We start from the raw sequence: 26170 nt of genomic DNA on the forward strand, positions 1-26170 counted from the left end.
GAAGCCTCAGCAATGGCGGATGCCCCTCCCCCAGCCAGGCTTCCACCTTGCAGTCTGATCTCAGGCTGCTGTGCTAGCAGTGAGCAAGGCTCCATAGGCGTGGGACCTGCTGAACGAGGCACAGGATATAATTTCCTGATGTGCCCTTTGCTAACACCATTGGAGAAGTGCAGTATTTGGGCAGCATTGCCCCAATTTTCCCGGTACAGTCTCTCATGGCTTCCCTCGGCTAGAAAAGGGAAATCCCCCAACCCCTTGTTCTTCCTAGGTGAGGTGATGCCCTACCCTGTTTTGGCTTGCCCTACATGGGCTGCACCCACTGTCCAACCAGTCCCAATGAGATGAACCAAGTACCTCAGTTGGAAACGCAGAAATCACCCATCTTCTCCGTCGATCACCCTGGGAGCCATAGACTGGAGCTCCTATTCAGCCATCTTGGAATTGGGGGGCCTCTATTTTTATTATTTTTTATCTTTAGATATCAGCAGTCTGATTGTAAAGTTTATATGGAGAGGCCAAAAAACCCAGAACAGCCAATGTTAAGGAGAACAAAGTCAAATGATTAACCTTACCCAATTCAACTTCAAGACTTATTTTGAAGCTACAGTAATCAATAGAGTGTGCCATTGGTGAAAAAATAGCCAGATAGATTAATGCAAATGAGTAAAGAGCCTAAAATAGATAATCAGAAATACAGCCAAGTGATCTTTGAAAAAAAGCAAAGGCAAGTCAATGGGAAAAAATAGTCTTTTCCACAAAGACTAATGGAGTAACTGGAGATTCACATACAGAAAAATGAATCTGGAAATAAACCTTACATCTTTAATGAAAGTTAACTTGTAAATATAAAATGCAAAACTATGAAACTCTGATAACATAAGGTAGGAGAAAATAAATTACCTTGATCTGGCAATGGTTTTTAAAATACTACAGTGAAGGTACAATCCATAAAATAAAGAATAACTAAGCTGGCCTTTATTAAAATTTAAAATTTCTGCTCCACAAAAGACACTATCAAGGGGATGAGATGACAAGACACAGATTGGGACAAATATTTTCAAAAGATATATCTGATAAATGACAGCTATCTAAAATTTTTTAAAACTCAACGATTAGAATTCAGACACCTTGATTAAAAAAATGGGCAACTGAGCTGAACAGATACCTCACCCAAGAAGACATACAGGTGCCAAATAAATATATGAAAAGTTCTCATCATTAAATGTCATTAGGGACCTGCAAATTAAAACCCCAATGAGACACTATTACACACTTATACAATGGCTAAAATTCAAAACACTGAAAGAACCAAATGCTGACAAGGATGTGCAGTGATGAGAACTATTAGTCATAGTTCTCATTGGAAATGAGAAATGGTACCGACACTTCAGGAGACAGTTGGGCAGTGTCTAATAAACCTAAGTATGTTTACTATGTTATCTAGTAGTTGTGCTCCTTGGCATTTGCCAAATGAATTGAAAATATATTTCCACACAAAAATGTGCACATGGATATTTATAGCAGTTTTATTCATCATTGTCAAAAATTAGAAATCAACAAGGTGTTCTTCAATAGATAAATGAATAAACAACGTGGTAAGCCTATACAATGAATGTTATTTAGTGTTAAAAAAAATGAACTATCAAGACTTGAAAAGATACGGAGAAACTTTATACATATTAGTAAGTTAAATCTTAAAAGGCTACCTACTGTATGATTCCAAACACATGACATTCTGGAAAAGGCAAAACTATGCCGACACTGTAAAGATTATTTGTTGCTAGGGCTCACAAGGAAGAGAGGGTGAACCGGTAGAGCACAGAGGGTTTTAAGGTCAGTAAAGCTGTTTTATATGATATTACAATGGTGGATAAATGTCATTATGCATTAGTCAAATACAATAGAATGTACAACACAAAGAATGAACCCCACATAACCTATGAGCTTTGGTTGATGATGATGTGTCAATGTTGGTTCATTGATTGTAACCCATGAGAGTTCTTAATTGTGAGAGAGGCTGTGTATGGGTGCAGGGAAAGAGGCATTGGTAATTATATACTTTCCACTTAGTGTTGCTGGAAACCCCAAACTGCTGTTAAGAAATACATTTTTCTAAAGCCTACTCTAACCCACCATTCTTGTCAAGCTGAAGTTTGTATTACTCAGTGACTGTGGAGGGCTTAATATTGATACTCCCCTGATCATTTGGACTGAGATGTGAATTCTATGAGATGGGATATGACATGTCACTGAACTGGGAATTGAAAAACTGGGATTCTAAGTCTTATACTGAGGCATTGTGATACTGTCTCACTGAGTCAAAAATTGCTCATTTCTAAAAAACAAAACAAACCCTGTTTAGAATAGTTGATCTCAGAGATCCCTTATGTCTTCAAATTATCTATAATTCTTTCATTCTATAAACTGAAAGGTCTAAGGAGAAGCCTCAGCTCAGCAGAAGAGAGGAGGAGCAGAGCTGGGACACCTAGCTCTCAAGGAATGAAATGATTATTCTAAAGAGAGCAACTGACATTATTTTACCTAAAATAAGGTAGTATATTTCTGTTAGGGTTCAGAGTTACGTGAGTCAGGGACCAAGTTGTTGCTTTTCTTTACTCTGTATAAAGGTTTCTCCAAGGCCTTTGACTTACCCAAGTACTAAAGGTTATAAAACCAAACTCTTCTGACCCCCAATCTAGTCAATTTGGGCTGTAATTATTAATGAAATTAATGTTTATTTTGAAAATCATTTACTAGACTGAATCACAAAATACTGAACCTTAGTACATAATCAGTAAATATCTGTGGACTCAATTGAACTGAATGTTTTGCTTGAAATGTAACCTTCAAGATGCAGGGCTTATGGGTTCTTGTCTCAGCTCTAGCGGCAGCAGACACCATGTTCTTCGCTACGGTACTGAATCTTCAAGGCTCAGCCTCCTCATTCCTGAAATGGGTCAATTTTATTGTAAGCAAAGGTAATTGAGAGATTCCCAAGGGACATGAGGTGTGCGAGTTCTCTGTAAATTTTTAGAATCCCTGTTAAAAATGACCAGTAAAACATTGTGCAATTGTGTCTTAACATAACTTTTTTTTTTTTTTTTTTTTTCTTTTTTTTTTTTTGAGACGGAGTCTTGCTCTGTCGCCCAGGCTGGAGTACAGTGGCCAGATCTCAGCTCACTGCAAGCTCCGCCTCCCGGGTTCACGCCATTCTCCTGCCTCAGCCTCCGGAGTAGCTGGGACTACAGGCGCCCGCCACCTCCCCGGCTAGTTTTTTTTGTATTTTTTAGTAAAGACGGGTTTCACCGTGTTAGCCAGGATGGTCTCGATCTCCTGACCTCATGATCCGCCCGTCTCGGCCTCCCAAAGTGCTGGGATTACAGGCTTGAGCCACCGCGCCCGGCCAACTTAAGTTTTCTTAATAAGACAACTAGAAATAACCTCACTAGGGAATTTAGAACAAATATGATGATATCTTCAAAGAAAATGGCTTTGCATAAGTATTGTCATTAGTGATCTAGTAAAGTGTATCTTTCTAGTTGTATTTAGGCCCTCAACTCAAAATGTCAGTTCCCATTAAGGTCAGTGGTTTTGTGCTATGAGTCCATTTAGTGATTTCCCTACCTCCCACCCTCTATTAGATTCACAGCTGTTGTTCTGTCCATAATTTTCTAGGCTTGCTTTGCTTTTTTACATTATTTTTGAAAATGAGAGACCAAAAACAATAGAAAGCAGCCATGTCTGGAGGTGACCGGGAGGTCAAGAAGACTTAGTTTCTCAAGCCCTTAGCACCAAATTCTCCGAGATCAGCGGTTCCCTCAGTTACACTGAGGTTTCACCTCTGCAGTGATGGAGAAGGGAGAACTCTTATTTTTTCTCATGAGCATCCCTGGGGCTGTTTTGCTTAGATAAATAAGGGGTTCTATTTAATGTGAATCCTGTTTTATGAACAGAATCAATGTGGTATATATTCAGAATGACTAACGTTTGGAAGTTTGTTTTGTTTTGCTAAAACATAGTTCTGCCAGCTATGAGCTGTGTGGCACCAACAGGTGTCCTGTTCTCCCAGGGTCTCCCTTTTCCCATTTGAAAAATAAAAAATAACAATTCCTGGCTTCATGTGTTTTTTCAGGGGGTTTAATGGTAAGGGTATTTATATCTGCTAAGCTAATTTACTTGATATATGTTTGGTTATTTAAGATATATGAGTTATGTTAGCTATTTCATGTTTAGGCTGCTGTATTTTTAGTAGGCTATATTAAATAGACGATTTCATTATAAAGGACAAAGTCTCCTAATCTTTGATATAGCATTGACATACTTTCAAAATATACAAGGCATAGAATACATCAATTTCCCTCAAAATCATAAATTCCCAACTGGTTATTAATCTAAGAATTCAGAATTTTGAGTAATTGTTTTTGCATCAGATTATTTACTTCAGTGCTTTCAATTATGATGGTGCATTGGAACCACTTGGGTTAACTTATTTATTTATTTTTTTTAAAAATTACCAATACCTAGGCTCCAAAGTGGGCACTGGAATGAAGGAGAACAAGACCAAAGGACATTTTATTTTTATCTTTATCAGTGGGTCAAAGTCCTTTCAGAAGGAGCATATGGTGGACCTAGGTGATTGGTCACTTTATACGTCAAAAAGGCACACAGTGAATTAGCATGGAGTGTTATAAAAGGCTTGGAGCGCAAGCTCGTGGTTGTCTTAACAAGAAGAGAAGGCTTCAATGGATTCTCTTGTGGTCCTTGTGCTCTGTCTCTCCTGTTTGTTTCTCCTTTCACTCTGGAGACAGAGATCTGGGAGAGGAAAATTCCCTCCTGGCCCCACTCCTCTCCCAGTGATTGGAAATATCCTACAGATAGATATTAAGGACGTCAGCAAATCCTTAACCAACGTAAGTATGCTCCTTCAGTGGCTTGCAAAAGGTAAGTAAATTCACCTGTAGATTTTGAATAAAATATATCCCTAGAGGTACATTGTTACAAGAGATCATTGTAAAGTAAAATACTTTGAAAGGCTTTTGTTGCCTTTTCTCCATCACTGCAGAGGTGAAACCTCAGTGTAACTGAGTCTGTCAGGGTCAGAAATAGTGGAATGCAATCATGTATTTTGTGAGTAGAGAAAGATTTAGGTCTTTGCATGTTAGATTCAAAATAACAAAGTGTCGATAGTTTGAAATGTTGTGTTCCTTCTTTATTTCATAGTCATTTGCTATAATTTTTGGCTGAAGGTAAATGGTAAGGGATGTGTTTGTTATTAGAGATTTTATTATGTAGGTCCTCTACTATATTAGCCATGTATTTTATTCAGAATAGCCATGAAAATTGAACTTTTCTGAAGAAATAATTTATGCCTGTTGCAAAGGAAATAACTGTGGGTTCAGGACCAGCAAAAGCAGATAAGTAGTAGATAGGACGTTATAGACTTCCATTATTGGATCCACAAATTAATGTTTTAATTAAACTATAGCTACAATATATAAACCCCAAAATGACCTTAGGGTTTAGTAATAGTAGGAATAGTGGTAGAAGATGTATAATTATTAGGGTTTTTTTCTCATGTGAAAGATGGTTTAACAGTGTTCATATGATATGTGAATACCCCTCATTGTGTAATAATTAGCACATACAGAAAGTAAAGGGCTGCGATTAGTATAGTATAGTAAACCTTGTAAGCATGCTGGTATGATTAGACCAAGAGAATGAGGTATAGTTATGAAGACTACTACTAGAGTGATGGTAGGGGGCAGGGCAAGGTTGGCAAGGCTAGTTAGGAGTCATCATGTGGCTATCAGGGGGAGAAGTGTTTGAAGGCCCCATGTTATTAGTATGGTTTGGCTGTGTATTTGTTTGTAGTTTGAGTTTGCAAGACAGAATAGTACAGATGAGGTTAGTCCTTGGGCAATTATTAGGGCAGTTGTGCCTGTAAAACTTCAGGTGGTTTGAATGAGAATAGCCATGATAATAAGCGCCATGTGGCTTATGGAGGAGTAAGTAATGAGTAATTTTAGATCAGTTTGGCACAGACAAATAGAGCTTGTTATGATTATTCCTCATAGGGATAATATGAGGGAGGAATAAGCTATAAACTCTGTTAGGGGGTTAAGGATTAAGGTGATTCGTATAATCCCATAGCCACCTAATTTTAGGAGTACTGCTGTGGGGACTATTGATCCAGCAATGGGGACCTCTACGTGGGCTTTTGGGAGTCCTAGATGGAGTCCATAGAGAGGTGATTTTACTGTAAATGTTATGATGCATGCTAATCATAAAAGGCTATTAGACCAGGAAATTATTAGTTTTTGAAGGGATATTTGTGCTAAGGTAGACATGAGAGTGCTGCTGATAAATTTCTCAAGCATGAGTGTTTGGGTAAGTGGAGTTTCAAATTTGGGTCTTCTGTATATTAGCTGTGGGACACTGCAAATGAATTTATCATTCTCTTAGCTCAGTTTGTTTGTTTAAAGTAGAGCGAATAGACCTGCTGAATATGTTGATGTGAAGATTAATTGTAATCTGTGTAGCAATTGTCTGACCATTGCCTTGCACATCATAGGCCATCTGAGTGGCAAGTATAATAATAATCATCATGTTTATATGTATAATTCAGAAATATTTGAGCCTGTATGACTGAATAAAAGCTTACAAATACAATGAAAATATGAATCTAAGTCAGGCTTAGTAAATGGATGAAATAGTGACTTCATTTGCTGTTACTTGTATCTCCTTTTCTAGCTCTCAAAAGTCTATGGCCCTGTGTTCACTCTGTATTTTGGCCTGGAACGCATGGTGGTGCTGCATGGATACGAAGCAGTGAAGGAAGCCCTGATTGATCTTGGAGAGGAGTTTTCTGGAAGAGGACATTTTCCATTGGCTGACAGAGCTAACAGAGGATTTGGTAGGTGTGCATGTGCCTATTTCAGCATAGGTCATGGGGATGGGGAGGATGGAAAACAGACTAGCAGAGCTTTTCATGCAGAGCTTGGCCCATCCAGATGTCTGCTCAGTGTCAGCTTCCTCTTTCTTGCCTGGGATCTCCCTACTAGTTTCTGTTTGTCTTCCTGTTAGGAATCGTTTTCAGCAATGGAAAGAGATGGAAGGAGATCCGGCGTTTTTCCCTCATGACACTGCGGAATTTTGGGATGGGGAAGAGGAGCATTGAGGATCGTGTTCAAGAGGAAGCCCGCTGCCTTGTGGAGGAGTTGAGAAAAACCAAGGGTGGGTGAACCTACTCTGTATCACTGACCTTACTGGACTGCTCTCCCCTCTACTGACATTCTTGGAAACATTTCAGGGGTGGCCAGATCTTTTATTATGAGTCCTGGTTGTTAGCTCATGTGAAGCGGGGTTTGAGGCTGAGAGCCAAGGGAATTTGCACATATTTGTGCTGTGTGTGTACAGGCATGATTGTGCATACAGTGTGGGTATAAAAGGTTCATTTAATCCTATGTTCTCCTGAACTTTGCTTCTTTGTTTTCAAATAAGAAATCATGAATATAGGTTTGAGTTCATTTTTTGAAAGAGTTAAAGAGCAGTGTTTTTCCCATTACCTATTCCACAACAAGTCACCAGAGAATACTTGGCAAGTGGACATGGTGGGAATGACCCTATCACACCCCTAGGGAGCATGAGCCAAACGGCACATGCTTTTATTTAATTGGACTGTGTTTATATGGTCAGCCTCACTGACTTGTCTGGGGTTTCTTTTAGGCCCCTGCTTGCCGTTCTGGCCAGTAATGACATTCTACAGTTTGTATTGCTTAGGCATATCTTATTGCAGTTCTCATCAATTTTTATTTCTCTGTAAACACAGCATTATTTAAAAAATAGTGTCACTTCTTGTTACTCTATTGATTTATGTATTTTGAGTAAACATATGCTGTAGCATAATTCTGTGACATACACAAATGTCAATTTATAAAATGATTTATTTACCTAGATTTTAATTATTAGTAATAACTCTGTAATCTGTATTCCTTAAGTACAATTTGGCTCCATTTCAGTTTTGGTTATCTTTTTCTAACCATATTTATGAAATTTTGGCTTCGAAACTTATGGTAATTATTATTTTCCACTGCCAACTCTGCTCACCTATGAAGCTTTACAATGAATCAGTTTATCAGCTTGGATACCAAATTACCTTGTTTTTAAATTCTGTTTTCCATATGAAATGAAAGACTGAAAATCAGATTTATCTGTGAATGGTACACACACACTCAACAGACTTCCAGCTGTTCAATGCCTTGCTATTCATTCAGAGTACTTTTGATTAAAGTCACTATTTAGGGCTTATGGGTGTGAATTTGGAAGCTGTTTAAGTATAAAGTTTAATATTTCAAAATAATAAGAGCTATGCATAACAAACTCATAGCCAATATCATATCGAATGGGCAAAATCTGGAAGAATTCCTTTTGAAAACCAGAGCAAGACAAAGATGCCCTCTCTCACCACTCCTATTCAACATAGTATTAGAAGTTCTGGCCAGGGCAATCAGGTAAGAGAAAGAAATAAACGGTATTGAAATAGGATGAGAGGAAGTCAAATTGTCTCTGTTTATAGACGACATGATTGTATATTTAGAAAACCCCATTGTTTCAGCTCCAAAACTGTTTAAGCTGATAAGCAACTTTAGCAAAGTCTCAGGAAACAAATTCTATGTGCAAAAATCACAAGCATTCCTATACACCAATAATAGATAAGCAGAGAGCCAAATCATGAGCGAACTCCCATTCACAATTGCTACAAAGAGAATAAAATGCCCTGAAATACAACTTAAAAGGTATGTGAAAGACCTCTTCAAGGAGAACTACAAACCACTGCTCAGGGAATTAAGAGATGATACAATCAAATGGAAAAACATTCCATGCTCATGAATAGTAAGAATAAATATCGTGAAAATGGCCATACTGCCAAAAGTAGTTTATAGATTTAATGCTATTCCCATCAAACTGCCATTGACTTTCTTCACAGAACTAGAAAAAACTACTTTAAATTTCATGCAGAACCAAAAAAGAGCTTGTAAAGCCAAGACAATCCTAAGCAAAATGAACAAAGCTGGAGGTATCACACTACCTGACTTCAAACTATACTACAAGGCTACAGTAACCAAAATAGCATGGTACTGATACCAAAACAGATATATAGACCAATGGAACAGAACAGAGGCCTCAGAAATAAGGTCACACATCTACAACCATCTGATCTTCAACAAACCTGACAAAAACAAGCAATGGGGAAAAGATTCCCTATTTAATAAATGGTGTTGGAAAAACTGGCTAGCCATATGCAGAAAACAGAAACTGGATCCCTTCCTTACATCTTCTTCTTCTTTTTTTTTTTTTAATTATACTTTAAGTTCTATGGTACACGTGCACAATATGCAGGTTTGTTACATATGTATACATGTGCCATGTTGGTGTGCTGCACCCATCAACTCGTCATTTACATTAGGTATATCTCGTAATGCCATCCCTCCCCACCCCCACACCCCACAACAGGCCCTGGTGTGTGATGTTCCGTACACTGTGTCCAAGTGTTTTGACCATTCTGTTCCCACCTACGAGTGAGAACATGTAGTGTTTGGTTTTCTGTCCTTGCAATAGTTTGCTCAGAATGATGGATTCCAGCTTCATCCATGTCCCTACAAAGGACATGAACTCATCCTTTTTTATGGTTGCATAGTATTCCATGGTGTATATGTGCCACATTTTCTTAATCCCATCTATCATTGATGGACATTTGGGTTGGTTCCAAGTTTTTGCTATTGTGAATAGTGCCACAATAAACATACATGTGTATGTGTCTTTATAGCAGCATGATTTATAATCCTTTGGGTATATATCCAGTAATGGGATGGCTGGGTCAAATGGTATTTCTAGTTCTACATCCTTGAGGAATTGCCACACTGTCTTCCACAATGGTTGAACTAGTTTAAAGTCCCACCAACTGTGTAAAAGTGTTCCTATTTCTCCACATCCTCTTCATCACCTGTTGTTTCCTGACTTTTTAGTGATCGCCATTCTAACTGGTGTGAGATAGTATTTCTGGTTTTGTAGTATTTGTGGCATTGTGGTTTTGATTTTCATTTCTCTGATGACCAGTGATGGTGAGCATTTTTCATGTGTCTGTTGGCTGCATAAATGTCTATAAATGTCTTCTTTTGAGAAGTGTCTGTTCATATCCTTTGCCCACTTTTTGATGGAGTTGTTTGATTTTTTCTTGTAAATTTGTTTAAGTTCTTTGTGTATTCTGGATAAAAGCCCTTTGTCAGATGGGTAGATTGTAAAAATTTTCTCCCATTCTGTAGGTTGCCTGTTCGCTCTGATGGTAGTTTCTTTTGCTGTGCAGAAGCTTTTTAGTTTACTTAGATCCCATTTGTCAATTTTGGCTTTTGTTGCCATTGCTTTTGGTGTTTTAGACATGAAGTCCTTGCCCATGCCTATGTCCTGAATGGTATTGCCTAGGTTTTCTTCTAGGGTTTTTAAGGTTTTAGGTCTAACATTTAAGTCTTTAATTCATCTTGAATTAATGTTTGTATAAGGTGTAAGGAAGGAATCCAGTTTCAGCTTTTGCCATATGGCTGGCCAGTTTTCCTAGCACCATTTATTAAATAGGGAATCCTTTCCCCATTTCTTGTTTTTGTCAGGTTTGTTAAAGATCAGATGGTTGTAGATGTGTGGTATTATTTCCGAGAGCTCTATTCGGTTCCATTGGTCTATATCTCTGTTTTGGTACCAGTACCATGCTGTTTTGGTTACTGCAGCCTTGTAGTATAGCTTGAAGTCAGATATCGTGATTCCTCCAGCTTTGTTCTTTTGGCTTAGTATTGTCCTGGCAATGCAGGCTCTTTTTTTTGTTCCATATGAACTTTAAAGTATTTTTTTCCAATTCTGTAAAGAAAGTCATTGATAGCTTGATGGGGATGGCATTGAATCTGTAAATTACCTTGGGAAGTGTGACCATTTTCACAATATTGATTCTTCCTATCCATGAGCATGGAATGTTCTTCCATTTGTTTGTGTCCTCTTTTATTTTGCTGAGCGGTGGTTTGCAGTTCTCCTTGAAGAGGTCCTTCCCATTCCTTGTTAGTTGGATTCCTAGGTATTTTATTTTCTTTGAAGCAATTGTGCATGGGAATTCACTCATGATTTGGCTCTCTGTTTGTCTGTTATTGATGTATAGGAATGTTTGTGATTTTTGCACATTGATTTTGTATCCTGAGACTTTGCTGAAGTTTCTTATCAGCTTAAAGAGATTTTGGGCTGAGACGATGTGGTTTCTAAATATACAATCATGTCATCTGCAAACAGGGACAATTTGACTTTCTCTGTTCCTAACTGAATATCCTTTATTTCTTTCTCCTGCCTTATTGCCCTGGCCAGAAGTTCCAACACTATGTTGAATAGGAGTGGTGAGAGAGGGCATCCCTGTCTTGTACCAGTTTTTGAATGGAATGCTTCCAGCTTTTGCCCATTCAGTATGATATTGGCTGTGGATTTGTCATAAATAGTTCTTATTATTTTGAGATATGTCCCATCAATACCTAGTTTATTGAGAGTTTTTAGCATGAAATGCTGTTGAATTTTGTCAAAGGCCTTTTCTGCATCTTTTGAGATAATCATGTGGTTTTTGTCTTTGGTTCTGTTTATATGATGGATTGCCTTTATTGATTTGCATATGTTGAACCAGCCTTGCTTCCCAGGGATGAAGTCAACTTGATTGTGGTGGATAAACTTTTGGATGTGCTGCTGGATTAGATTTGTCTGTATTTTTTTGAGGATTTTTGCATTGAGGTTCATCAGGGATATTGGTCTAAAATTCTCTTTTTTTGTTGTGTCTCTGCCAGGCTTTGGTATCAGGATGACATTGGCCTCATAAAATGAGTTAGGGAGGATTCTTCCTTTTTCTATTGATTGGAATAGTTTTGGAAAGAATGGTTCCAGCTCCTCTTTGTGCCTCTGGTAGAATTCAGCTGTGAATCCATCTGGTCCTGGACTTGTTTTGGTTGGTATGCTATTAATTATTGCCTCAATTTCAGAAGCTGTTATTGGTCTATTCAGGGATTCAATTTCTTCTTGATTTAGTCTTGGGAGGGTGTATGTGTCCAGGAATTTGTCTATTTCTTCTAGATTTTTTAGTTTTTTTTTGCGTAGAGGTGTTTATTGTTTTCTCTGATGGTAGTTTGTATTTCTGTGGGATTGGTGGTGATATCCCCTTTATCATTTTTTATTGCATCTATTTGATTCTTCTCTCTTTTCTTCTTTATTAATCTTGTTGACAGTCTATCAATTTTGTTGATCTTTTCAGAACACTGGCTCCTGGATTCAGTGATTTTTTGAAGGGTTTTTTGTATTTCTATCTCCTTCAGTTCTGCTCTGATCTTAGTTATTTCTTGCCTTCTGCTAGCTTTTGAATGTGTTTGCTGTTGCTTCTCTAGTTCTTTTAATTGTGATGTTAGGGTGTCAATTTTAGATCTTCTCTGCTTTCTCTTGTGGGCATTTAATGCTCGAAATTTTCCTCTACATACTGCTTTAAATGTGTCCCAGAGATTCTGGTATGTTATATCTTTGTTCTCATTGGTTTCAAAGAACATCTTTATTTCTGCCTTCATTTTGTTTTGTACCCAGTAGTCATTCAGGAGCAGGTTGTTCAGTTTCCATGTAGTTGAGCAGTTTTGAGTGAGTTTCTTAATCCTGAGTTCTAGTTTGATTGCACTGTGGTCTGAGAGACAGTTTGTTGTGATTTCTCTTCTTTTACATGTGCTGATGAGTGGTTTACTTCGAACTATGTTGTCAATTTTGGAATAAGTGTGATGTGGTGCTGAGAAGAATGTATATTCTGTTGATTTGGGGTGGAGAGTTCTGTAGATGTCTATTAGGTCTGCTTGGTGCAGAGTTGAGTTCAATTCCTGGATATTCTTGTTAACTTTCTGTCTCATTGATCTGTTTAATGTTGACAGTGGGGTGTTAAAGTCTCCCATTATTATTGTATGGGAGTCTAAGTCTCTTTGTAAGTCTCTAAGGACTTGCTTTATGAATCTGGGTGCTCCTGTATTGGATGCATATATATTTAGGATAGTTAGCTCTACTTGTTGAATTGATCCTTTTACTATTTTGTAATGGCCTTCTTTGTCTCTTTTGATCTTTGATGGTTTAAAGTCTGTTTTATATCAGAGACTAGGATTGCAACCCCTGCTTTTTTTTTTTTTTTTTCCATTTGTTGGTAGATCTTCCTGCATCCCTTTATTTTGAGCATATGTGTGTCTTTGCATGTGAGATGGGTCTCCTAAATACAGCACACTGATGGGTCTTGACTTTTTATCCAATGTGCCAGTCTGTGTCTTTTAATTGGGGCATTTAGTCCATTTACATTTAAGGTTGACATTGTTATGTGTGAATTTGATCCTGTCATTATGATGTTAGCTGGTTATTTTCCTCAATAATTGATGCAGTTTCTTCCTAGCATGAATGGTCTTTACAATTTGTCATGTTTTTGCAATGGCTGGTACCGGTTGTTCCTTTCCATGTTTAGTGCTTCCTTCAGGATCTCTTGTAAGGCAAGCCTGGTTGTGAGAAAATCTTTCAGCATTTGTTTTTCTGTAAAGGATTTTATTTCTCCTTCACTTATGAAGCTTAGTTTGGCTGGATATGAAATTCTGGGTTGAAAATCTTTTCTTTAAGAATGTTGAATATTGGCCTCCACTCTCGTCTGGCTTGTAGGGTTTCTGCCAGGAGATCTGCTGTTAGTCTGATGGGCTTCCCTTTGTGGCTAACCTGTCTTTTCTCTCTGGCTGCCCTTAACATTTTTCCCTTCATTTCAACTTGGTGAATCTGACAATTATGTGTCTTGGAATTGCTGTTCTCAAGGAGTATCTTTGTGGCATTCTCTGTATTTCCTGAATTTGAATGTTGGCCTGCCTCGCTAGGTTGAGGAAATTCTCCTGGATAATATCCTGAAGAGTGTTTTCCAACTTGGTTCTGTTCTCCCTGTCACTTTTAGGTACAGCAATCAGATGTAGATTTGGTCTTTTCACATAGTCCCATATGTCATGGAGGCTTTGTTCATTTCTTTTTACTCTTTTTTCTCTAAACTTCTCTTCTCACTTCATTTCATTCATTTGATGTTCAATTACTGATACCCTTTTTTCCACTTGATCAAATCAGCTACGGAAGCTTGTACATGTGTCACGTAATTCTTGTGCCATAATTTTCAGCTCTATCAGGTCATTTAAGGATTTCTCTACACTGTTTATTCTAGTTAGCCATTCATCTAATCTTTTTTCAAGGTTTTTAGCTTCTTTGCAATGGGTTTGAACATCCTGCTTTAGCTCGGAGAAATTTGTTATTACTGATCATCTGAATCCTTCTTCTCTTCACTTGTCAAAGTCATTCTCCATCCAGCTTTGTTCTGTTGCTGGCGAGGAACTGCATTCCTTTGGAGGAGAAGAGGCACTCTGATTTTTAGAATTTTCAGCTTTTCTGCTCTGGTTTCTCCCCATCTTTGTGGTTTTATCTACCTTTGGTCTTTGATGATGGTGATGTACATATGGGGTTTTGGTGCAGATGTCCTTTCTGTTTGTTAGTTTTCCTTCTAACAGTCAGGACCCTCAGCTACAGGTCTATTGGGGTTTGCTAGAGGTCCATTCCTGACCCTGTTTGCCTGGGTATCACCATTAGAGGCTGCAGAATGGTAAATGTTGCTGTCTGATCCTTCCTCTGGAATCTTTGTCTCATAGGGGCACCCAGCCATATGAGGTGTCAGTCGCCCCCAACTGGGAGGTGTCTCCCAGTTAGGCTACTCAGGGTCAGGGACCCACTTGAGGAGGCAGTCTGTCCATTCTCAGATCTCAAACTCCATGCTGGGAGAACCACTACTCTCTTCAAAGCTGTCAGACAGGGATTTTTAAGTCTGCAGAAGGTTCTGCTGCCTTTTTTTCAGCTATGCCCTACCCCTAGAGGTGGAGCCTACAGATGCAGGCAGGCCTCCTTGAGCTGTGGTGAGCTCTACCCAGTTCAAGCTTCCCAGCCACTTTGTTTACCTAGTCAAGCCTCAACAATGGCAGCTGCCCCTCCCCAGTGTCAGTGCCGCTTCACAGTTTGATCTCAGACTGCAGTACTAGCAGTGAGTGGGGCTCCATGGGTGTGGGACTGTCTGAGCCAGGTGTGGGATGCAATCTCCTGGTGTGTCATTTGCTAAAGCCATTGGAAAAGCGCAGTATTAGGGTGGCAGTGTCCCAATTTTCCAGGTGCAATCTTTCATGGCTTCCTTTGGCTAGGAAAGGAAATTCCCCCACCTCTTGCACTTCCCAGGTGAGGTGATGCCCTGCCCTGCTCTGTGGGCTGCACCCACTGTCTGACAAACCCCTGTGGGATTAACCCAGTTCCTGAGTTGGAAATGTAGAAATCACCCATCTTCTGCATCACTCACGCTGGGAGCTGCAGACTGGAGCTGTTCATATTTGGTCATCTTGGAGCCTCCCCCCTTCCTTACATCTTATACAAAAATTAACTCAAGATGAATTGAAGACTTAAATGTAAAACCTAAAGCGATAAAAACCCTAGAAGAAAACCTAGGCAATACCATTCAGGACATAGGCATGGGCAAAGACTTCATGATTAAAACACCAAAAGCAATGGCAACAAAAGCCAAAATTGACAAATGGGACCTAAGTATACTAAAGAGCTTCTGCAAATGAAGCTATCATAAGAGTGAACAGGCAACCTACAGAATGGAAGAAAATTTTTGCCATCTATCCATCTGACTAAGGTCTAATATCCAGAATCCACAAGGAACTTAAACAAATTTACAAAACAACAAAACAACAACAACAACAACAACAACAAAAACTACTGGGTCTGTCCTGCAGACCCTGGCCAATGGATGAAACGAATACTCATATACAGGTATGCAGTGTAAGAGCAGCTAGGGGGCTGTCTGGCTTAAGTGGCCAGAGTGTAGCCTCGAGAAGCTGGAGCTGCATGCTTTTATTCAGTGTAGGCACAATGCTGAAAACCTGGAGCCCACATAATCTGTAGGTAATTAATATTTATTGTTCCCCTTTCAGGGCACATCAAGCAGGGATGATCAAAGGTCAGCTCCTGGTCAATATAAGTAAACAAGCCTATTCATGATGACTTCCCCTTCCCTCCCTTGTGCATACTCTTGCCCTCTGCCTCAGGGTCAGAGAACAGCTGCCTTCATCTATTCTCACCTGAAGCTATGCAGAGCCTTTTCACCTTTCAGAAGAGCTGTTCCTTTCCCTATACTTTCTCCCACCACTCTGACTGATCTCCTACAAACAACTCCATCAAAAAGTGAGTGAGCAGACACTTCTCAAAAGAAGAGATTTATGCAGCCAACAAACATGAAAAACAGTTCATCATCACCGGTCATTAGAGAATGCAAATCAAAACCGCAATGAGATACCATCTTATGCCAATTAGAATGGTGATCATTAATAAGTCAGGAAACAAGAGATGCTGGTGAGAATGTGAACAAATAGGAACACTTTTACACTGTTAGTGGGAGTGTAAATTATTTCAACCATTGTGGAAGACAGTGTGTTGATTCCTCAATGATCTAGAACCAGAAATTCCATTTGATCTAGCAATCCCATTACTGGGTATATACCCAAAGGATTATAAACCATTTTACTATAAAGATACATGCACATGTATGTTTATTGCAGCACTATTTACAGTAGCAAAGACTTGGAACCAACCCAAATGCCCATCAATGACAGACTGGATAAAGAAAATGTGGGACATACACACTACGGACATACACACAATACTATGGAGCCATAAAAACTAATGAGTTCATGTCTTTTGCAGGGACATGGATGAAGCTGGAAACCGTCATCCTCATCAAACTAACACGGGAACAGAAAACCAAACACCACATGTTCTCACTCATAGATGGGAATTGAACAATGAGAACACATGGACACAGGGAGGGAAACATCACACACCAGAGCCTGTTGAAGGGTTGGGGGGCAAGGGGAGGGAGAGCATTGGACAAATACCTAATGCATGTGGGGCTTAAAACCTAGATGACAAGTTCATAGATGCAGTAAACCACCATGGCACATGTATACCTATGTAACAAATCTGCACAATTCTGCACATGTATCCCAGAAATTAAAGTAAAATAAAAAAATTAAAAAAGTTTATCAATCACTTGATTACAACTTTATTTCAGAGATCCTCCACCAAACAAGAAAATCTTTCCTATAATTTAATTTATTTAGCTATTAAATGATAGACTTGGCGTAATCAATGTCAAATTTCAAATAAGTTAAATATGAAGGATGATTAGAGATGATAGGCATTTAGTTCCTAAAGAAGAAAATTCATTTTTAAAAAACTAAAGAAACAAAAAACTCCTTTTATTAATTTACCCTTTCTTTCTTTCTTTTTCTTTCTTTCTTTCTTTTCTTTCTTTCTTTCTTTCTTTCTTTCTTTCTTTCTTTCTTTCTTTCTTTCTTTCTTTCTTTCTTTCTTTCTTTCTTTTTCTTTCTTTCTTTCCTCTCTCTTTTTCTTTCTTTCTTTCTTTCTTTCTTCCTTTCTTTCTTCCTTTCTTTCTTCCTTTCTTTCTTCCTTTCCTTTCCTTCCTTTCCTTTCCTTCCTTTCCTTTCCTTTCCTTCCTTCCTTCCTTCCTTCCTTCCTTCCTTCCTTCCTTCCTTCCTTCCTTTCCTTTCTTTCTTTCTTTCTTTCTTTCTTTCTTTCTTTCTTTCTTTCTTTCTTCTTTCTTTCTTTCTTTCTTTCTTTCTTTCTTTCTTTTTCTTTCTTTCTTTCTTTCTTTCTGTCAGAGTCTTGCTCTTTTGCCAGGCTGAAGTGCACTGGTGTGATTTCAGCTCACTGCAACCTCTGCCTCCTGGATTCAAGAGATTCTCCTGCCTCAGCCTCCCAAGAAGCTGGGATTACAGGCACCCACCACCACACTCGACTAATTTTTGCATCCTTAGCAGAGATGGGATTTCACCATGTTGCCCAGGCTGGTCTTGAACTCCTGACCTCAGGTGATCCACCCGCCTCGGCCTCCCAAAGTGCTGGGATTACAGACGTGAGCCACCATGCTCCATCTAATTTACTTTTCCTTGTTTGCCTTGCCTGGGATTTACATTTCAAATAAAAAGTTTTTGTTTAATTTTTTTTGACAAACTAATCTATGTTAGACATACTATTCATTTATATTTGTTTTCCTTCTCATAAAACACATTCTGCTTCTTACATTTATTTTCTCAAATACATGAATTCACCCATAGTCTCTCTAGTTCCTCTCTACTGATTCAACGCATGATTCTTTCAGCTATTCATTATAATATAAAAAGCTTTGAAATCCCCAACCATTCTCACGCTTTCTATCTCAGTGCTTTGTTGTCTACAGACTTTGCAGACTGATGTGATTCTCTCTGAAACTTGAATTACTAGGTTTTAAAAAAATTCTCCTTTTTTTTCTTTCCAAAGTAAAAGACAAATAGGCCAGGAATGTAAATTTAGCATTTGAGCAACCATTATTCAATCAGCTAGGTTGTAATGGTTATTTCAGGATTAATGTAAAAGTGGTGCGTTGATTTTATGCATGCCGAACTCTTTTTTTTTTTTGCTGTTAAGGGAATTCGTAGGTAAAACATTGCTTAAAACTTCTAAACTATTATTATCTGTTAACAAATACAAAGTGTTTTATAACTACAGTTTACTAGTATTTTAAAATTGTTTCCAATTCTTTAGGCTCACCCTGTGATCCCACTTTCATCCTGGGCTGTGCTCCCTGCAATGTGATCTGCTCCATTATTTTCCATAAACGTTTTGATTATAAAGATCAGCAATTTCTTAAAGTGATGGAAAAATTGAATGAAAACGTCAAGATTTTGAGCAGCCCCTGGATCCAGGTAAGGCCAAGATTTTTGCTTCCCGAGAAACCACTTATGCCCTTTTTTTCTGACAAATTCAAAATCCTATATGGACCAAACCCTGAAGTGCATTTTTGAATACTACAGTCTTGCCCATACAGCCATGGGGTAAATATCTGGGAAAGATGGCAAAGCCCTTTATTTTATGCACAAGAAATGAATGTCCCAATATAGATCTGGCTTCTAAGTCCATTAGCTCCCTGATCAGTGTTTTTTCCACTAAACTCCAAAGCCCTTTTTCTATAAAGTACTTTGGTGACAGCCCCAAAGCGTGCTCATATCACTCCATGGACATCCAGGCACTTTGGAGGCTTCCATTACTCAGAAGTCTTGTCCTCCAATTCACACTTTGTCATATTATGTGGCAGAAATATCCTAATCTAAAAGATGTTATCTCCTTCAAGGAGGGAGAATATTTGGAACCATAGAAGCTGCCAAAAAACACTGAATAGGGCAGGGGTGTTTGATATCTCAGTTGGGATTCTAGCTGATGAGATAGCTGGGTTAGGAATGACAAAATTATTGTTTTTTTGTGTGTGTATGAACCATAAACAGACATCACACTTTTACCCTGTGCTGAACTGGCATGTTTTATACTCTGCCTAGATAATAACTGTGTGATTTTAGAGAAGTCATTTAACTGCTCTGGTGCACAGTTGGAATTTGAAGCATCTTTGAACCCCTCCAACTTCTAAAATACTAATTACATTTCAGAGGTTGCTTGATAGAAATCAATATAGTAGGGACTAGCTTTGTACTATCAATCAGATTTTCCAAATTCTTTTAACCTATGCTGTCATCTACAAAACGTGAATGTAGTAATTGACACCATCTTATATTTCAAGATTGTAGAGAAGAATTGTAAAAAGTAAGAGAATTAATATAAAGATGCTTTTATACTATAAAAAGGAGATATGAGTCTAGGAAATGATTATCATCTTTGATTCTCTGGTAAGAATTTTCTTCCTCAAATCTTTTATAATCAGAAAATTACTACATATGTACAATAAAAATTTCTCCATCAAGATATAGAATATATTTTATTTATATTTATATCTTTAAATTACAACCAGAGCTTGGTATATGGTATGTAAGCTTTTATTAAATGCTTTTAATTTAATAAATTGTTGTTTTCTCTTAGATATGCAATAATTTTCCTCCTTTCATTGATTATTTCCCGGGAGCCCATAACAAATTACTTAAAAACGTTGCTTTTTTGAAAAGTTATATTTTGGAGAAAGTAAAAGAACACCAAGAATCAATGGACATGAACAACCCTCGGGACTTTATTGATTGCTTCCTGATGAAAATGGAGAAGGTAAAAAGTTAACAAAAGCTTAATTATGTGACTGCTTGCGTATTTGTGATTCATTGACTAGTTTTGGGTTTACTATGGATGTTTAAGTGGTCAAGGAGTAATGCTTGAGAAGTATTTTAAGTTTTTATTGTATGGATGAATATCAAGTAAGCATCATAGAAAATATAAAATTAAATTGTTAAATATTTAGAATACATAGACTCGATTGTTTAGATAAATATAATCTACCTGAACAACAAAGATGGCAGAATAGGAAAAGCCCTGTTCTGCAGCTTCCAGTGATATCAACGCAGAAGGTCGGTGATTTCTGCATTTCCAACTGAGGTGCCCAGCTCATCTCATTTGGACTGGTTAGACAGTGGTTGCAGCCCATGGAGAGTGAGCAGAAGCAGGGTGGGGCATCACCTCACCTGGAAAGCTCAAGGGGTCAGGGAACTACCTCCCCTAGCCAAGGGAAGCTGTGAGAGACTCTGCCATGAGGAACTGTGCATTCCCACCCAGATACTATGCTTTTCCAACAGTCTCAGCAACCTGCAGACCAGAAGATTCCCTCAGGTGCCTACAGCACCAGGGTCCTGGGTTTCAAGCACAAAACTGGGCAGCTGTTTGGGCAGACACCGAGTTAGCTGCAGGAGTTCTTTATTTCATACACCAGTGGCACCTGGAACACCAGTGAGACAGAGCTGTTCACTCCCCTGGAAAGGGGGCTGAAGCCAGGGAGCCAAGGGGTCTAGTTCAATGGATCCAACCCCCATGGAGCCCAGCAAGCTAAGATCCATTGACTTGAAGTTCTCCCTGCCAGCACAGCAGTCTGAAGTTCACCCAGGATGCTGGAGCTTGGTGGGGGGAGGGGCATCTACCATTACTAAGGCTTGAGTAGGTGGTTTTCCCCTCACAGTGTAAACAAAGCCACAAGGAAGTTAGAACTGGGTGGAGCCCACTGCAGCTCAGCAAAGCCACTGTAGCTAGACTGTCTCTCTAGATTCTTCCTCTCTGGGCAAGACATCTCTGAAAGAAAGGCTGCAGTCCCAGTCAGGAGCTTGTACATAAAGTGTCCATTTCCCTGGGACAGAGCACCTGGGGGAAGGGGTGGCCATGAGCGCAGCTTCAGCAGACTTAAACTTTCCTGCCTGCCAGCTCTAAAGAGATCAGCAGATCTCCCAGCACAGTGCTTGAGCTTTGCTAAGAGACAGACTGCTTCCTCAAGTGGGTGCTTGACCCCCAAGCCTCCTGATGGGGAGACACCTCCCAGCAGGGGTCAATAGACACATCATACAGCAGAGCTTTGGGTGGCATCTGGTGGGTGCCCCTTTGGGTTGAAGCTTTCAGAGGAAGGAGAAGGCAGCAATCTTTGCTGTTCTGCAGCCTCCACTGGTGATACCCAGGCAAAGAGGGTCTGGAGTGGACCTCCAGCAACTCCAGCAGACCCGTTGAAGTGGGGCCTTACTGTTAGAAGAAAAACTAATGAACAGAAAGAAAAAGCATCAACATCAACAAAAATCTCATACAAAGGTCACCAGCATCAAAGACCAAAGGTAGATAAATCCACAAAGATGAGGAAAAACCAACACAAAAAGTCTGAAAATTTCAAAGACCAGAATGCCTCTTATCCTCCAAAGGACCACAACTCCTTGCCAGCAAGGGAACAAAACTAGACGGAGAGTGAGTTTGATGAATTGAGAGGAGTAGGCTTCAGAAGGTGGGTGAAAACAAACTCTCTGAGCTAAAGGAGCATATTGTATCCCAATGCAAGAAAGCTAAGAACCTTGAAAAAAGGTTAGATGAATTGCTAACTAGAATAACCAATTTAGAGAAAAACATAAATGACCTGATGGAGCTGAAAAACACAGCATGAGAACTTCGTGAAGCATACACAAGTATCAATAGCCAAATTGATCAGGCAGAAAAAAGAATATCAGAGATTAAAGATCAAGTTAATGAAATAAAGCGTGAAGACAAGATGAGAGAAAAAAGAATGAAAAGGAGCAAACAAAGCCTCCAATAAATATGGGACTATGTGAAAAGATCAAATCTACATTTGATTGGTGTACCTGAAAGTGATGAGGAGAATGGAACCAAGTTGGAAAATACTCTTCAGGATATTACCCAGGAGAACTTTCTCAACCTAGAAAGGCAGGCCAACATTCAAATTCAGGAAATACAGAGAACACCACAAAGATACTTTTTGAGAAGAGCAACACCAAGACACATAATTGTCAGATTCACCAAGGTTGAGATGAAGGGAAAAATGTTAAGGGCAGCCAGAAAGAAAGGTCAGGTTACCCACAAAGGGAAGTTCATCAGACTAACAGCAGATCTCTCGGCAGAAACTCTACAAGCCAAAAGACAGCAGGGGCCAATATTCAACATTCTTAAAGAAAAGAATTTTCAACCCAGAATTTCATATCCAGCCAAACTAAACTTCATAAGCAAAGGAGAAATATCATTTTTTTACAGGCAAAAAAATGCTGAGGGATTTTGTCGCCACCAGTTCTGCCTTACAAGAGCTCCTGAAGGAAGCACTAAATATGGAAAGGAAAAATCAGTACCAACCACTGCAAAAACATACCAAATTGTAAAGACTATTGACACTGTGAAGACACTGTATCAACTAATGGGCAAAATAATCAGTCAACATCATAATGACAGGATCAAATTCACATATAAGAATATTAACTTTAAATGTGAATGAGATAAATGCCTTTGTTAAAAGACACAGACTGGCAGGTTGGATAATGAGTCCAGACCCATAGGTGGTCAGGACACCCATATCATGTACAAAGACACATGTAGGCTCAAAATAAAGGAATGGAGGAAGATTTACCAAGCAAACGGAAAGCAAAAAAAAAAAAAGCAAGGGTTGCAATCCTAGTCTCGGATAAAACGGACTTTCAACCAACAAAGATCAAAAGAGATGAAGAAGGGCATTACATAAAGGTAAAGGGATCAATGCAACAAAAAGAGCTAACTATCCTAAATATATATATAGCCAATACAGGAGCACCCAGATTCATAAAGCAAGTTCTTAGAGACCTACAAAGAGACTTAGACTCCCGCACAATAATAGTGGGAGACTTTAACAACCCACTGTCAATATTAGACAGGCCAATGAGACACAAAATGAACAAGGATATCCAGGACTTGAACCCAGCTCTGGACCAAGTGGACCTAATAGACATCTACAGAACTCTCCACTCCAAATCAACAGAATATACATTCTTCTCAGCACCGCATTGCACTTATTCTAAAATTGACCACATAATTGGACATAAAACACTCCTCAGCAAATGCAAAAGATGGAAATCATAGCAAACAGTCTCTCAGACCACAGTGTAATCAAACTAGAACTCAGGATTCAGAAACTCACTGAAAATCACGCAACAACATGTAAACTGAACAACCTGCTCCTGAATGAATATTGAGTAAATAATAAAATTAAGGCAGAAATAAATAAGTTCTTTGAAACCAATGAGGACAAAGACACAATGTACCAGAATCTCTGGGTCACATGTAAATCAGTGTTTAGAGGGCAATTTATAGTAATAAATGCCCACAGGAGAAAGTGGGAAATATCTAAAATCGACACTCTAACACCACAATTAAAAGAACTAGAGAAGCAGGAGCTAACAATTCAAAACTAGCAGAAGACATGAAATAACTAAGATCAGAGAGAACTGAAGAAGATAGAGACCCAAAAGCTCCTTCAAACAATCAATGAATCCAGAAGTTGTTTTTTGAAAAGATTAAGAAAATAGACCAGTAGCTAGACTAATAAAGAAGAAAAGAGAGAAGATCAAATAGATACAATAAAAATGATAAAGGGCATATCACCATTGATCCCACAGAAATACAAACTACCCTCAGAGAATACTATAAACACCTCTACGTAAGTAAACCAGAAAATCTAGAAGAAATGGATGAATTCCTAGACACATACACCCTCCCAAGACTAAACCAGGAAGAAGTAGAATCCATGAATAGACCAATAACAAGTTCTGAAATTGGGGCAGTGATGAAGAACCTACCAACCAAACAAAACAAAACAAAAAACAAAAAACAAACAAACAAAACAAGACACTGATTCAGAGTCAAATTCTATCAGAGGTACAAAGAGGAGCTGATCCTATTCCTTCTGAAACTATTCCAAACAATAGAAAAAGAGGGAATTCTCCCTAAATCATTTTATGAGGCTAGCATCATCCTGATACCAAAACCTGGCAGAGACACAAGAGAAAAAGAAAATTTCAGGTCAATATACCTGATGAACATCAATGTGAAAATCCACAGTAAGATACTGGCAAACCAAATCCAGCAACACATCAAAAAGCTTATCGCCATGATCAAGTTGGCTTCATCCTTGGAATGCAAGGCTGATTCAACATACACAAATCAATAAATGTAATCCATCATATAAACAGAACCAATGACAAAAACCACATCATTATCTCAATAGATGCAGAAAAGGCCTTCAAAAAAATTTAATACCTCTTCATGCTAAAACCTCTAAATAAACGAGGTATTGATGGAACGTATCTCAAAATAATAAGAGCTATTTATGACAAACCCATAGTGAATATTATACTGAATGGGCAAAAGTTAGAAGCATTTCCTTTGAAAACTGACTCAAGAAAAGGATGCCCTCTCTCACCACTCCTATTCAACATAGTATTGGAAGTTCTGGTGAGGTCAGTCAGGCAAGAGAAAGAAATTAGGTATTCAAATAGAAAGAGAGGAAGTCATATTGTCACTCTTTGCAGATGATGTGATTGTACATTTAGAAAACCTCATCGTCTCAGCCTCAAATCTCCTTAAGCTGATAAGAAACTTCAGCAAAGTCTCAGAATACAAATTCATTGTGCAACAATCACAAGCATCCTAGACACCAATAATAAACAAACAGAGAGCCAAATCACGAGTGAACTCCCATTCACAATTGCCACAAAGAGAATAAAACACCTAGGAATCAACTTAGAAGGGATGTGAAGCACCTCTTCAAGAAGTACAAATCACTGCCCAAGGAAATAAGAGGCGACATAAACAAATGGAAAAACATTCCATCCTCGTGGATAGGAAGAATCAATATCGTGAAAATGGCCATACTGCCCAAAGTAATTTATAGATTCAATGCTATCCCCATCAAGCTACCATTGACTTTCTTCATAGAATTGGAAAAAACTACTTTAAATTTTATGTGGAACCAAAAGAGAGCCTGTATAGCCAAGAAAATCCTAAGCAAAAAGAACAAAACTGGAGGCATCACGCTACCGGACTTCAAATTATACTGCAAGGCTACAGTAACCAAAACAGCATAGTATTGATACCAAAACAGATATATAGACCAATGGAACAGAACAGAGGCCTCAGAAATAAAGCCACACATCTACAACCATCTGAGCTTTGAAAAACCTGACAAAAACAAGAATTGGGAAAGGATTTCCTATTTAATAAATGCGTGTTGGGAAAACTGGCTAGCCATATGGAGAAAAATGAAACTGGACCCCTTCATTACACCTAATACAAAAATTAACTGAAGATGGATTAAAGACTTAAACATAAGACCTAAAACCACAAAAACCCTAGAAGAAAACTTAGGAAATAGCATTCAGGACATAGACATGGGCAAAGACTTCATGACTAAAACACCAAAAGCAACAGCAACAAAATCAAAAGAGATCTAATTAAACTAAAGAGCTTCTACACAGCAAAATAAACTATCATCAGTGTGAACAGGCAATCTACAGAATGGGAGAAAATTTTTACAATCTGTCCATCTGACAAAAGGTTAATATCCAGAATCTACAAGGAACTTAAACGAATTTAAAAGAGAAAAAAACCCAACTCCATCAACAAGCAGGCGAAGCATATGAACAGACACTTTTCAAAAGAAGACATTTATGTGGCCAACAAACATGAAAAAAAGCTC

The 26170-nt window shown here is 38.5% G+C and overlaps 2 protein-coding genes across 3 annotated transcripts in view; both read left to right on the plus strand.

The window, feature by feature from the left end:
• Window positions 1–26170, plus strand: part of LOC126962034 (cytochrome P450 2C18) — a 263118-nt gene that overhangs the window by 78082 nt on the left and 158866 nt on the right. The window lies entirely within an intron of this gene.
• LOC126962032 (cytochrome P450 2C9) overlaps window positions 4692–26170 on the plus strand; it is a 65266-nt gene continuing 43787 nt past the window's right edge. For both annotated transcript variants that reach the window (XM_050802802.1, XM_050802801.1), the window contains exons 1-5: window positions 4692–4910; window positions 6751–6913; window positions 7084–7233; window positions 18748–18908; window positions 20071–20247. In XM_050802802.1, the coding sequence (XP_050658759.1) occupies window positions 4743–4910; window positions 6751–6913; window positions 7084–7233; window positions 18748–18908; window positions 20071–20247 (819 nt within the window). In that variant the 5' untranslated portion in view covers window positions 4692–4742. The remainder of the gene's footprint in view (window positions 4911–6750; window positions 6914–7083; window positions 7234–18747; window positions 18909–20070; window positions 20248–26170) is intronic.

Source organism: Macaca thibetana, chromosome 9, assembly GCF_024542745.1.
Source record: "Macaca thibetana thibetana isolate TM-01 chromosome 9, ASM2454274v1, whole genome shotgun sequence".
NCBI lineage: Eukaryota > Metazoa > Chordata > Mammalia > Primates > Cercopithecidae > Macaca > Macaca thibetana.